Here is a 12,887-nt window from a genome sequence, read left to right on the forward strand (position 1 = left end):
CACAAATTTTCACAAAAGATAATTCTTCCTAGATTATGTAAAATTATCTGTGAGTTATCTCAGCTCCATAATCAACTTTACTATAGTTTCACTGAATTCTATAAATGAATTGTAGCTCATGTTTTCCATAATGTTTCAATATTTTTGGTACATTTACACACATGTTACTTTTAGAGAGGGAGAGAGAGAGAGAGACTCTTATTTCACACCAGTTACCAAAGTCACCAAACTTGTTTGTCCACCAGTCTGCATACTGTATGTGTGGCTACTGAAAGGACAAGCTGAGTCAAGGATCTGTTCCCGACACCTTCAGTCAGCCTGCCAGACCAGCTGCAACAACATCAGAAAGCAGGTAAAATGATGCATTTGTTTGCAGTCTATGTTCTAACATGTTTGCACTCTTGACTTTGGATTGATTTTGACAAGTTTTGTCTACCAACAATTTGCAATAATAGTTTTGGAAAAGTTATTTTAGTTTTTCATATTTCCTTATCCAATTCTCATGAAATATTAACAAATATAGCTGAGAAACAGGGATGGGCAGTATTTATGATACATGTATTTGAAATACGTATTTGAAATACAAAATACTATTTTGTCATTTCTATTTTATTGAGTTGAAGAAAATGGCCTTGCATTTTCTAGCAAAATACTTTATAGGTGCATTTTTGTAGTTTAAAAATACTGCCAAATATTTTAGGTAAAAACAATACTTTTGGTGATGTGATGACATCATCAAAGTGCAAAAATGTAGCCTCTGATTGTATAGTATAGTATAGAGTCTTTATTGGCCTCTGAAGCAGCCTGGTCATGCAGTAACAATGTCAGAGACATGTCTCCACTTTGCACCACTTGACAAGTTCAGTTGTGACTTTTTGAGTGGATCTCTGATAGAGTATTGAGATATAGGTCAGCATAGTTGATTTGTTGGCTGTTTGTAGGTTTATGGCATGTCTCATAGGCATCAAAATAAAACATTGTGTATTCATCCATTTTGTCTATTCATATCATCAGTGTACAGTATGCTGATATTTTCACATGATGCTTTTAAAATCGTTTTCCCCTTAATCTATTATCAAATCTCTTTCTTTTATGCTCAGGCAGTTCCAGGAACCTGTGTGACGATGACATTCCAGGGACTTTTAGCTGTGTGGACTCTCTGTCTGGTTTGTGTGAGAGGCTGGGATGCTCCATGGTTCTGTCATGGGTACGACTGCCCTGAGTTCACAGATATTCATACCAATGAGGTAAAACTGTTCACAATCACAATAGCCAGTAAAGGACAATCTGCATGGTTTTATCATTCAAACTGGCCTTTTGACTATGCCTGTGCTGTGTTTCATAGGCTCTTATGGAATAGTAAAATGTGTAACATGTGGGCCATTGTTTTTACACCTTGACCTGTGAAATTGGCATAAAGATGGTAGCCTATAAATTTTTTTATTTTCAAACAAGGACTTTGAAGAACGCTTCTACAACGCTTCTCATTGGATCACCATAGACGTCGCCATCCCTAACAAAGAGGAAGTTAAAAAAGCGCTTTGGACACTCTATTATTACAGCAAAGGAGAAAATGAAGAAAGTAAGAGTTATCTGTTAATAATCATATATATGACTGAACAAGAGAACACACTATTTTCCTCAGTCTTTGTGTGTGCAATATGTTCTGACATCTGAGATGAGTGTCATGAGACTGTCCCTTTGCTGTATTTGAACAGAGGCCAATGTAGACCTGCCATGGCCTAGGATTATCCTGGTGGAGGGGGATGGCGATGAGAAACATGGGTCTGTGTCCTGGCCAGTTCCTCCAGAAACCCATCTGCCCAAACCTAACGATGCCACCATCAAGGAGACGGACATACCCGCTGGCACAGTTTATGTCAGGTATGAGTCTTCACCCAGGAACTAGTCTGTCTATCTATCTATCTATCTATCTATCTATCTATCTATCTATGTTTGAGTGTTTTTCCATTCACTAATGCAGACTTTATCAACACTGTCACCTCACGTTTTCCTTCCTCTCCACTATTTTGTCTTGCTCTTGATTAGGAGCTTTGGTGGGGTGGCATCTGAAGCTGATGCCTATGATAATGTAGATCAGCTGAAGGCTTCTCTTGAGGCTGCAGGGAAGAGTTTCAACCCAGATAGGTTTGTGGCAGCTGGGTATGACCCCCTCATACGACTGTTCAACAGACACAATGAGGTCTGGCTCTTTGCTGACTAAGAGACGCTGCACTATAAATTCCTAAAATGTTAGGCAAGGAAAGGTAAAGAAACAAGACTTCAAAGTAAGTTTAATCTAACTGTCTGTCATTCAACATAGTAGGTTATCTAAAATGAACACTGTAGTTGTGGTTTCCTTATATCAGCATTGCCAGTCATGCTGACTTACTATGATTTTCATTATAGATAATAAAATTAATCTCCTTGAAATGATGTCTCATGTGTTCTTTTACAACATCCGTTCAATTGTATTTACTGTAAACTGAAATTACACTGTATCTGTTTCCTTTCTTCAATCCAAAATATGTATACTGTATGTCTACAACCCCATGTGTAGACCTTCCATCCTGTGGGCTCTGGTTAGCTGCCATAGGGCTACTTCAGCCCCTGCTGAATTTTCTGCATTTTCTTTATTTGAATAAGGGACTGATACTATTTGCACTTCTGTGAATTACCTTCGGCCAATTTTCCTTTTCAGTTAAACGGAGATTCTGTATTTAGTTATACAGAATGTATTTAGTTATTTTTGTTTTTAGTTCTTTATTTTACATTCATACACTTACCTGGTACTTACTTACGTTCATATTTATACATTCATTCCTGGGTATATTCCATTTGCATTTATGCACACATTCACCTCAACGTTTATTCATATTTCCACAGACCCATTGTGATTGATATAAAAAATATACTGTTGGATCATTTGGGAAAAAAAACATAGACACACACGCATTATGCTATTTAGACATTTCTAATATTTGAAATGCATGCATTTGACGGCTAAATGCACTAGGGCAAGGTAGCATCCTATCAGGGTTATCACTGCAAAACACTCACATACTCACACAATAAAACACACCCATATTGGCCAAACACAATGAAGACAGGAACTGCATCATTAGCATAGCGATGTAGTAGAACTTACACTGGAGTCATATCTGGCCAATGGTCAGTGTGGTCCAGGCGCATGCTGCTTGGTGGAACAAGGGCAACTTTGTGATGTTTCTCCTCGTGTCGGAGTACCATGGTTGAATATGCGCTCTGATTTGCATAATGAGTCTGGCAGTTTGGTGTTGCGGTCAAGCTGCAGGTTTAGGACTCCAGACACCCGGGCTCAAGGTCAGGTGGGGTGAGTGCTCTCTCCCTTCGCTACATGGTGTCAGAAGTGGAATGGCTTGCTGTGAGGCCATCGGAGGCGTGCCCATGTGTGAGCCGTATGACTCATATGAAAGACCTCCAGAATATGTTGACCCCTGTGTGAGGGCACCCTGGAATGGGATAAGTACGGCAGGTGGATATGTGAGGGACAGCAGTGTGCGCAGGGATGGATTACTGCACAGGGCCTACCGGGCCAAGGAGTCAGGGGGCCCTGAAGCCCAAGCCATTGCATGGAATCATTGCCTCAATATCAACACATCAGGATGTAGGCTATGAATCTGATTGAATATTGGCCATCCCCAAAATGCACCAGAATACAGGAAATCACATCAAATAAATAAAAAATGTCCTTTGTCCCCTTAAAGATGAACTGAACTGAAATAATCAACATTGATAATCAACGTTGATTATGACAATTAAAAATAAATGACACTAAAAAATGTAATTAAAAAAATCAATGCGTAGCCTTTTTTAAGCAACACCAAAATTGCGTTTGTTAGTATTAGAACGCTGCCAGTTTCAATGACATCACTGGCATGGTAGGACCTGAGAAGTTCTATAGGCAACAGCTGCAGCATATTATGTATACACGAAAATTAGTCATTTTAATGGCATGGGTTACACATTTGAGCCTGTGAGGGACAGGCCTGTAGTGTCTTGACTACCACTAGATGGGGGACTATCGGTTTCAGGCTCCAGCTCAACCTTCAGTAGGATCATTTGGGTGAAAATGACTGTGTGGGCGCTGCTGGAGCATGGACACTGGAATCTATCTGTTGCAAAGCAGTGGCGAAACGTAGGGAAAATGTTCAAGGAAGCCAAAGTGACGGGAAAAATATGTTTATTTATGTATCTGTTTATTTCGGGGGTATACATTTTGTGCAATGTATAGCGGCACAACATAGGCTACTGTACAAAGTCAAAGTCAAAGTCTGCTTTATTGTCAATTTCTTCACATGTCAAGACATACAAAGAGATCGAAATTGCGTTTCCTACTATCCCACGGTGGAGACAAGACATATTTTACCAATTAGGTCCACAGACAAACATAACATTCAAGTAAACAATATAAAAAGTAAAAATAAGAAGGCACATACAATGAAGAAATAAGAGCAGCAAAAATTGGTAGAAATTGTGCAATTGTGCATACAGTAGACAGTCAATATAATAGTGCAAAAGTCAGGCCAATAAATGGCTGAGGTAGTTTTGTTTGACCTAAGTATGCAAGTGGCATAGTGGTGCAAGTTATGTAAGAGCAGCAGAAGTGTGTTCAGAAGTGTTCAGGACAACAGGACAACAACAACAAGTTGCAAGTGTACAAGTGGAGTAGTGCAAGGCAGCCATTGTGGGTCTAAAAGTCCAGGATGTTATGTAGCTGAGGGTGGAGGGGGGAGAGAGTTCAGGATCCTAACAGCCTGGTGTATGAAGCTGTTGGTGAGTCTGGTGGTGCGGGAGCGCAGGCTTCTGTACCTCTTCCCAGAGGGCAGTAGATCAAACAAATTGTGAGCGGGGTGACTTGCATCACTCACAATTGTGGTCGCCTTGCGGGTGAGGTGGGAGGTGTAAATGTCCTTCAGGGAGGGGAGTGAAGCACCAATAATCCTTCCAGCTGTGTTCACTATGCGCTGCAGGGCTTTCCTGTTGTATTCAGTATACTGTAGACCTAGCCTACAGGTCATGTATAAAACTGGACGAGGGGCGCTTGAGACAGCAACACAGTATTTTACAGTCTATGAGTGTTTCCAAGGTGTTTAGCTGCTAGCCCTTTCCTAGGTTGGATCGTATGGTAGCCTATCTAACACTGCCTATCTAACACTGGACCTCATCTGAGGCTACTTCGAGATATTATTCCAAAGGGGACAGATAGGCTACTGCACTTAAAACTTTAAAAGACTGAATGAACCTTCCCGGACTTTGTAATTGCGACCAGTGACTGCATTGGGTGAACGAAGCCGAAGTTGAAACTTAGGCTCCATGGCACATAGACTGTGGGCTCGCCCTTCTATGAATTGAAAAAAGACTCGCTGCCCCACCGAGTTTGCGATAAAGTAAGCAAGAAAAGGGTTTTTTAAGTCAGGATATGGCGAGTCAATGGCATTTATTCATCCAAAGTTACAGACCAGTTTCCATAGTGCACATCTTATCAATAGTTTGAATGTCGTGTGTGTTTCTGCTCATTGACAAAATAGCGTTCAGTATGATTCATGCCCAATTAATTTCCCCTGTTAAAGTGTTCGCCTTTGTTTCACTAGGTTTCATTTTGTATGAGATTTTGTGATGTAGGCTAGCCTATGATAAACGGCTTATGGTCAATATGTAACTCAGCTAGGCCTAATGTTAGTTTCCTCAGCCATGTCAGCTAGCCTCAGACTCATTATCTGCTATGGCTGCTAGTGCTAGTGCAGAGTAGCTTACCATGCCAGTGACGTAGCAGATTGTTGAAATCCAACATGGCGGCGCCCGTGTAACAACAACAACACTTTCAACGTACAATTTTATCCCTTTTAATAAATTCAGCCATTTTAATCATTGTACCAATGAGAAGAAATAAAATACATCTGTTATATCACCTTTACTTCAAATTCCAGTTCAGTTCATCTTTAATACATCTGGGCCCAGGGGCCCGAAAGTTTATTATCCGTCCATGAGTGTGCGTGAAGCACACAAGGCACGCTTCTTGAAGGGGAGGGCAGGGTAACTGTCAGTTACTGTGATAACCTACCCTAATCAACCTAGTGACCAGGGTTGTGCAAAATTTCAGAATTGAATCGAAACTGGCTTTTACAGTAAATTCCAATTCAATTCTTGAATTGCCCTTGCATTTCAATTGAGGTAGCAAACAGGAAGCAGAATTGCAATTCGAATTTTGCACAACCCTGCTGTTGACAGAGGTCTGAATAACGCGGGGCTTAAAAATAGCATGATAACCACAGACATTCCTTTATCCCTATCTGAGAACATAAAGTAACAGGAACACAGTTTATTCAGTATATCTCTAACTAACCTTACTCTAATCTAATCATAAGAAACATATGAACTCTCTCTCTCTCTCTCTCTCTCTCTCACACACACACACTAGGGGTCGACCAATTATCGGCCTGGCCGATTATTAGGGCCGATATTTAGCATTTTTATAATAATTGGTATCGGTCATTTTTTCCACCGATAAGCCGATATTGAAATGGATAAAGAATGAAACGCGCTACTTTGTCTGTAAAGCGTCTCTCACTCCCTGAATTTGCTGCTCTGTGGTCAAGAGCATTGTCCCGCCCACTACACCGTCTGATTTGTTAGTTAGCACGAATGCAGCCAATCAGGATCGAAGACTGAACACAGACAACGTTTAGCATTCTCACTGAGGCAGACTGGGCTTCAGCTGTAGCCTACGGAGCTATTTTTCGAAGCTAAGGAAGGTAGCCTACATTGCTGAAGTTGCAGTGAATCACAATCATCTATAGTGAAGTTACAAAAACACCACTTTGTAAGCTATTGTCTCTTTGATCCGGATCAATAATTAAAGCACCCACTTCCTTCATTTAGCGAATTCCCGATTGATGCACGTTACTGATGCTGTTTACTAGTTATCCCACAAACTCGGGTGCTGCGCGTCGGGAGTTCTCTGCCTCCGCCTCGTTCGTTAATTGTGAATAACGGAACACCTCGGCGGACATAGTACAGACAAGTCCTAAATTATGCGATAGCGAACGTCAAGAAGTCTAATTGCTCCTTTTTGAAACGGACTGTCAGAAAAGACTATATGCACCCAGGGCCAACCGTAATTTAATCCGACCTGAACAAAATCGCGTCCTGAGCTGGCTATTAACGTGCCTTTAGGCTCTCAAAAGTGTAGCTTATAGCCTACACATGGACACAAATTGCATGCTTAAATAGCCTAAGAACTATTTTAAAACTGTTTCGTTAAACTACCGTATTTTCCGGACTATAAGTCGCTCCTGAGTATAAGTCGCATCAGTCAAAAAATGCGTCATGAGCAGGAAAAAAACATATATAAGTCGCACCGGACTATAAGTCGCATTTATTTAGAAATGTATTTCACAAAATCCAAAACCAAAAACAGAGACTATGTAACTGGATTATTGAGGCCAAAAAGATTAATGAAGATGATGGAATGAAGGCAGCCAAGAGGAGGGCAGGAAGGTAATTGCAAAGCAAAAGATTCACTGAAAGAAAATGCCGTGAGGTGCACCAAAATGTTACTGAAATGTGGAGAATACAATGCAATCAAGCATTTTGGGCGATGTGGAGTCACAAGCTGGCAGCAGATTAAATGCTCATGAGAGAGAAAAAGATGCAGTTTTAGACGTGACCAAAACAATAGGCCTATAGGCCCGACGGTAATTGTAAAGCAATTTACAAAAGATTCACTGAACAAAAATGCTGATATGATACATGAAAATGTAGCTAAAAATGTGGTGAATACAATGCAATCAACCTTTTTTGGCGATGTGGAGTCACAAGCTGGCAGCAGATTAAATGCTCACGATAGAGAAAAAGACGGTTTTAAAAGGACGTCTGAGGCAAGCCATGGCAATAGGCCAATAGGCCCGACGGTATTTGTAAAGCAATTTACAAAAGATTCACAGAACAAAAATGCTGATGTGGTACATGAAAATGTAGCTAAAAATGTGGAGAATGCAATGCAATCAAGCATTTTGGACGATGTGGAGATACAAGCTGGCAGCAGATTAAATGCTCGAGAGAGCATTCTTTATAGATCAGTGGGAAAGATCAAGGGGGCAGGCGAATTCCCGGAAGTAGAAGAATCGACGTAGGCTGGAGGGACCACCTCTCTGCTAACTCCCATATAAGCCCATTCATTGTAGGATTTTTTTGAAATAGCATAACTTCATATAACATATATCCTGTGCCGATATTGTAGCTTCTGTGTAATCCACATAAACACTACAAAGGCAAAACAGACTCACTACCTCGTCCGTAACGTTGGTTACCCGTAAGAAGAATGGTTAGCTTGTTCGGTTGGAGGGAAGCTAGCTTTGACGTAATCTCTCTTTCGCGCCGTAGGGAGATAACCGTATTATTTGGATAAGAAGCTCAGTCCACCTTACTGTCTATGACGGTAACTCATAAGCAAAACCTAGCATACACGACCGTATGTTAAGGTAAAGCATTACACAGAGGCAACCTAATATTATTAAAATTAATAATAAAATTTAATAAAAAATAAAAAAACGCCACTAATCATTTCAGAGGTTTTCGATGGATTGACCGTAGGTCGGAAAAGTGGAAAGAAGATTAGCTTCAAGACTATAACTTTTTTGTTTTGTTTTAGCATGACTGTTTTTGAAGATGATCATGTATGGTAGCTTCAACATTAACACGACTTGGTGAGGATGATATTAATAATAATACATAAATAAATGTTTAACTTTGATGACTTTGAAGGCGAAGGAAGTGTGAGAAGAATTTCTGTGTATCGATCATATGAGTTACAAGATTCAGTTCTATGGCTAACGTCACGAAGTTAAGTGTGAGTCTGCGCAGTACTGGGGGACAAATAGAATCGTTCTATTTGACTCAGTGCCCTGCCATTGAAAACGACGGAGTCTGTTCATCCATTTCTTTTACTGTCTATGGGAAAGATATCTATGGTAGTGAAGCAAAACGAAAAGTTGGTGAAGCTGTCTGATTCACTGTAATTCTCCGTTCCACCGCGGGTGACGATGGCGCTGTTGTCACTCACAGAATTGATTTCAGGAAAACAGTTTGTGTTAGTGACTGTATTTCTGTTTCAAAGGAGTAAAATTGGGATTATTATAAGATTTTTTTTGTGTTTTGTTTTTTACTTTTTTTTGGTGAAGCACTGCTTCACCTGTAGTCTTATAGAAGCCTCCTCTGACACACACAAATCTGTTCTTTTATACCATGTAATGCCAGTAGCATTGTTATCAGACTGTACATGCCTGATATGAACACATACTGTATAACACTACACACAGCACTGTCCTTCTCCCACCCGATTTGTAAATGACAACACAGTCATAATAAAGAGAAAGAGAGAGAGACCTGCTTTCACATCAGTCATCAAAGTCACCAAACTTGTTTGTCCACCAGTCAGCCTGTGACTGATCTGTCCCCGATACCTTCAGTCAGCCTGCCAGACCAGCTGCAACAACATCAGACAAGGTAAAATGATTAACATGTACTGTATGCCCCTGATCAACAGCATTACACAGTGCAATATCTGACAATGTCAGAGATTTCTAATACAGTATTTAGGCTATGCAATGTAGCAGGCAGGTCAGCATAGTTGATCTGTTGACTGTTTGTAGGTGTATATCTCATATAGGCAGAGAAAAGCTGTTGATCTCAAACACTGTCTACTTAATAAACAGAGTCAGTGTGAAGGAATTGATTAAATAGACAGATATGGAAGGTTTGAAAAGTGATTTCATGCTTCCTTTAAAGAGTATTTTTAGTATTTTCAAAATACAAAAATACAGTATTTTATTTTGATACATGGCATGGCTACTGTATATTGTACACAGTTTTGTATTATGTACTTTGTGTCACTTCAAATTAGGGTTTGATATTTTATTTAAAAAAACAAAAAACAATTTGATGTATTTTTGCCCATGCCTGAGAAGTACTGCATTTTTTTTAAAAGAAGCAATTTTTTGTTTTGCTTTTATTTTTCTTTACTGTATCACACTTTGTTTTGTACAGTATGTGTATATAAATATTGACCACACATATGTATGAATTAAAAATCATTGTCTATTCATTCATTTTGTCTATTTTTAAATCTATTTTCCCCCTTAATCTGTAGTCAAATCTCTTTCTTTCGTTCTCAGGCAGAGCTTCAGGAACCTGTGTGACGATGACATTCCAGGGACTTTTAGCTGTGTGGACTCTCTGTCTGGTTTGTGTGAGAGGCTGGGAGGCTCCATGGTTCTGTCATGGAAACAACTGCCCTGAGTTCACAGTTGTTCATACCAATGAGGTAAAATTGTTCACAATCACAATAACCAGTAGAGGACAATCTGAATCTGGGCTTTTGACTTTGCCTGTGCTGTGTTTCATAGGCTCTTATGAAATAATAACATGTGTAATGTGTGGGCCATTGTTTTTACACCTTGACCTGTGAAATTGGCATAAAGATGGTATGCATTTCTTGTTTTCAAACAAGGACTTCGAAGAACGTTTCTACAGCGCTTCTCATTGGATCACCGTAGACGTCGCCATCCCTAACAAAGAGGAAGTTACAAAGGCGCTTTGGACACTCTATTATTACAGCAAAGGAGAAAATGAAGAAAGTAAGACTTATCTGTTAATAATCATATATATGACTGAACAAGAGAACACACTATTTTCCTGTCTTTCCTAGGGTTTGTGGTGATATGCAATATGTTCCGAGATTTTGAAATGAGTGATATGTATAAGTATATATACTTTTTTGATCCCGTGAGGGAAATTTGGTCTCTGCATTTAACCCAATCGGTGAATTAGTGAAACACAAACAGCACACAGTGAACACACAGTGTTCACCCGGGGCCCAAAGTAGACTCTTCTTACAGATGTGAAGTTTCAAAATCTGCCCTCGACGTCTGTTTGAACCCGAAGACTCAGTCTGACCTCGCCGAATGGATGTTCTCGTCTTCCCCCTCCTCTTGCGTTCGGGTCACGGAAACCAAATGTTGGATTCACGATCGTTTTGCGTTGTGTTTTAGTTCTGATGTCTGTACTGAAGATGGTCAATAAAGCTTGACGGCTGGATCAGGATCGGTGATTAAAATAATTTATTGTAGATGACAAACACTCAGTCTAACAGGTGTGGTAGTTAGTAGAAGCGGGCTGCTGCTGAGCGTCTTGGCATAAGATGCTCCCCGAGTCGCTTCCTCGATCCGTCTCGAAGTCCAAACCTGAGACAAAGCCTGTTATACTAAAATCATATCAACGTAAATCATGCCAACGTGGAAGGTACCAGCCATAGCTCAAAAATAATAGGAAAAGTACTAGCCCTGAAAACAGAATAACAAGGCGATATCTCATTCTGCCCATGCTATCACTACGGCCATGAACATGGCAGTCTGACCTGTTGATGGTAAATCCTATGTGCAGCCACACAGGCGCCTAAGGATTAGAACTAGGGAGTGAAACAATGGCATGTACCTCTCCACGTCTCTACTACACACAAAAGTAACACAGATGAACACATCAGAATACATACAGAAATACCCCAGATTTCTACAAGGTGAAGCACACACTAATCCCAGCGCAGTGAGCTGCCTGCTACAATGGCGGCGCTCGGGGAGCAGTGAGGGGTTAGGTGCCTTGCTCAAGGGCACTTCAGCCGCGGCCCACTGGTCGGGGCTCGAACCAGCAACCCTCCGGTAGTAACCTCTGGTTACAAGTCCAGAGTGCTAACCAGTGGGCCACGGCTGCCCTGGTTAGAACTGGCCTGGTTATGAAACTGTCCCTTTGCTGTGTTTGAACAGAGGCCAATGTAGACCTGCCCTGGCCTAGCATTATCCTAATGGAGGGGGATGGTGATGAGAAACATGGGTCTGTGTCCTGGCCAGTTCCTCCAGGGACCCATCTGCCCAAACCTAGCAATGCCACCATCAAGGAGACGGACATACCTGCTGGCACAGTTTATGTCAGGTAAGAGTCTTCTCCCAGGAACTAGTCTGTCTATCTACCTGTCTACCTATCTATCTATCTATCTATCTGTCTACCTATCTATCTATCTATCTATCTATCTATCTATCTATCTATGTTTGAGTGTTTTTCCATTCACTAATGCAGATCTTATCAACACTGTCACCTCACGTTTTCCTTCCTCTCCCCTATTTTGTCTTGCTCTTGATTAGGAGCTTTGGTGGGGTGGCATCTGAAGCTGATGCCTATGATAATGTAGATCAGCTGAAGGCTTCTCTTGAGGCTGCAGGGAAGAGTTTCAACCCAGATAGGTTTGTGGCAGCTGGGTATGACCCCCCTTTACGAGTGATCAACAGACACAATGAAGTCTGGCTCTTTGCTGACTAGAGCCCTATAACTTCAAACGTGCATTATGCAGTTTCCTCTTAAGAATTTTAGCCAATAATGTGATAACGCATTTACGTGGATACTAATAAGTTGTGTGTAGATAACAATTGTGAGTGAATAAAACAATTGTAGCAGGCCTAAAATGTTAGGCAAGGAAAGGTAAAGAAACAAGTCTTCAACGTAAGGTTAATCTACCTGTTTGTGGTATGTGTATGCTACTGTAAATATAGCACTGTCATTCCACATATAAGTTATCTAAAATGAACACTCTAGTTATAGTAGTGGTTTCTTCATATTAGCATTGCCAGTCATGCTGACTTACTATGATGTTCATTATGGATAATAAAATACATCTCCTTGAAATGATGTCTCATGTGTTCTTTTAAACAGTTTTTCTTGATCGCTTTAATGCTTGTCAAATCTGACATTATGTTTTCAAAACAATTAACACACAGGTCTAAACAGAAGCACTCTGGCCA

General features: G+C 40.5%; 2 protein-coding genes across 2 annotated transcripts; both read left to right on the top strand.

Moving 5' to 3' along the window:
- Nucleotides 1–244: 244 nt before the first annotated feature.
- Nucleotides 245–2,233, top strand: LOC121685431 (heme-binding protein 1-like). The gene is made up of 5 exons (XM_042065951.1): nucleotides 245–352; nucleotides 1,101–1,247; nucleotides 1,456–1,582; nucleotides 1,719–1,884; nucleotides 2,050–2,233. Exons 2-5 carry the CDS (start codon nucleotides 1,125–1,127, stop codon nucleotides 2,222–2,224), a joined length of 591 nt encoding a protein of 196 aa, XP_041921885.1. The 5' UTR covers nucleotides 245–352; nucleotides 1,101–1,124; the 3' UTR covers nucleotides 2,225–2,233.
- Nucleotides 2,234–9,446: 7,213 nt separating this feature from the next.
- Nucleotides 9,447–12,626, top strand: soul2 (heme-binding protein soul2). The gene is made up of 5 exons (XM_042065952.1): nucleotides 9,447–9,545; nucleotides 10,212–10,363; nucleotides 10,550–10,676; nucleotides 11,859–12,024; nucleotides 12,234–12,626. The coding sequence occupies exons 2-5, from the start codon at nucleotides 10,241–10,243 to the stop codon at nucleotides 12,406–12,408; spliced, it is 591 nt and encodes a 196-aa protein (XP_041921886.1). The 5' UTR covers nucleotides 9,447–9,545; nucleotides 10,212–10,240; the 3' UTR covers nucleotides 12,409–12,626.
- Nucleotides 12,627–12,887: the final 261 nt, after the last annotated feature.

The sequence above is a fragment of the Alosa sapidissima genome, chromosome 16 (assembly GCF_018492685.1).
Source record: "Alosa sapidissima isolate fAloSap1 chromosome 16, fAloSap1.pri, whole genome shotgun sequence".
NCBI classification, from domain to species: domain Eukaryota; kingdom Metazoa; phylum Chordata; class Actinopteri; order Clupeiformes; family Clupeidae; genus Alosa; species Alosa sapidissima.

What these genes read in the sequence shown, in the direction of transcription:
- LOC121685431 (XM_042065951.1), top strand. Translation starts at nt 1,125, where the DNA reads ATGACATTCCAGGGACTTTTAGCTGTGTGGACTCTCTGTCTGGTTTGT. An exon ending in CAAAGGAGAAAATGAAGAAA is followed by an intron (nt 1,583 to 1,718) that starts GTAAGAGTTATC and finishes GTATTTGAACAG; the next exon opens with AGGCCAATGTAGACCTGCCA. An exon ending in GCTGGCACAGTTTATGTCAG is followed by an intron (nt 1,885 to 2,049) that starts GTATGAGTCTTC and finishes GCTCTTGATTAG; the next exon opens with GAGCTTTGGTGGGGTGGCAT.
- soul2 (XM_042065952.1), top strand. Translation starts at nt 10,241, where the DNA reads ATGACATTCCAGGGACTTTTAGCTGTGTGGACTCTCTGTCTGGTTTGT. An exon ending in CAGTTGTTCATACCAATGAG is followed by an intron (nt 10,364 to 10,549) that starts GTAAAATTGTTC and finishes TTTTCAAACAAG; the next exon opens with GACTTCGAAGAACGTTTCTA. An exon ending in CAAAGGAGAAAATGAAGAAA is followed by an intron (nt 10,677 to 11,858) that starts GTAAGACTTATC and finishes GTGTTTGAACAG; the next exon opens with AGGCCAATGTAGACCTGCCC.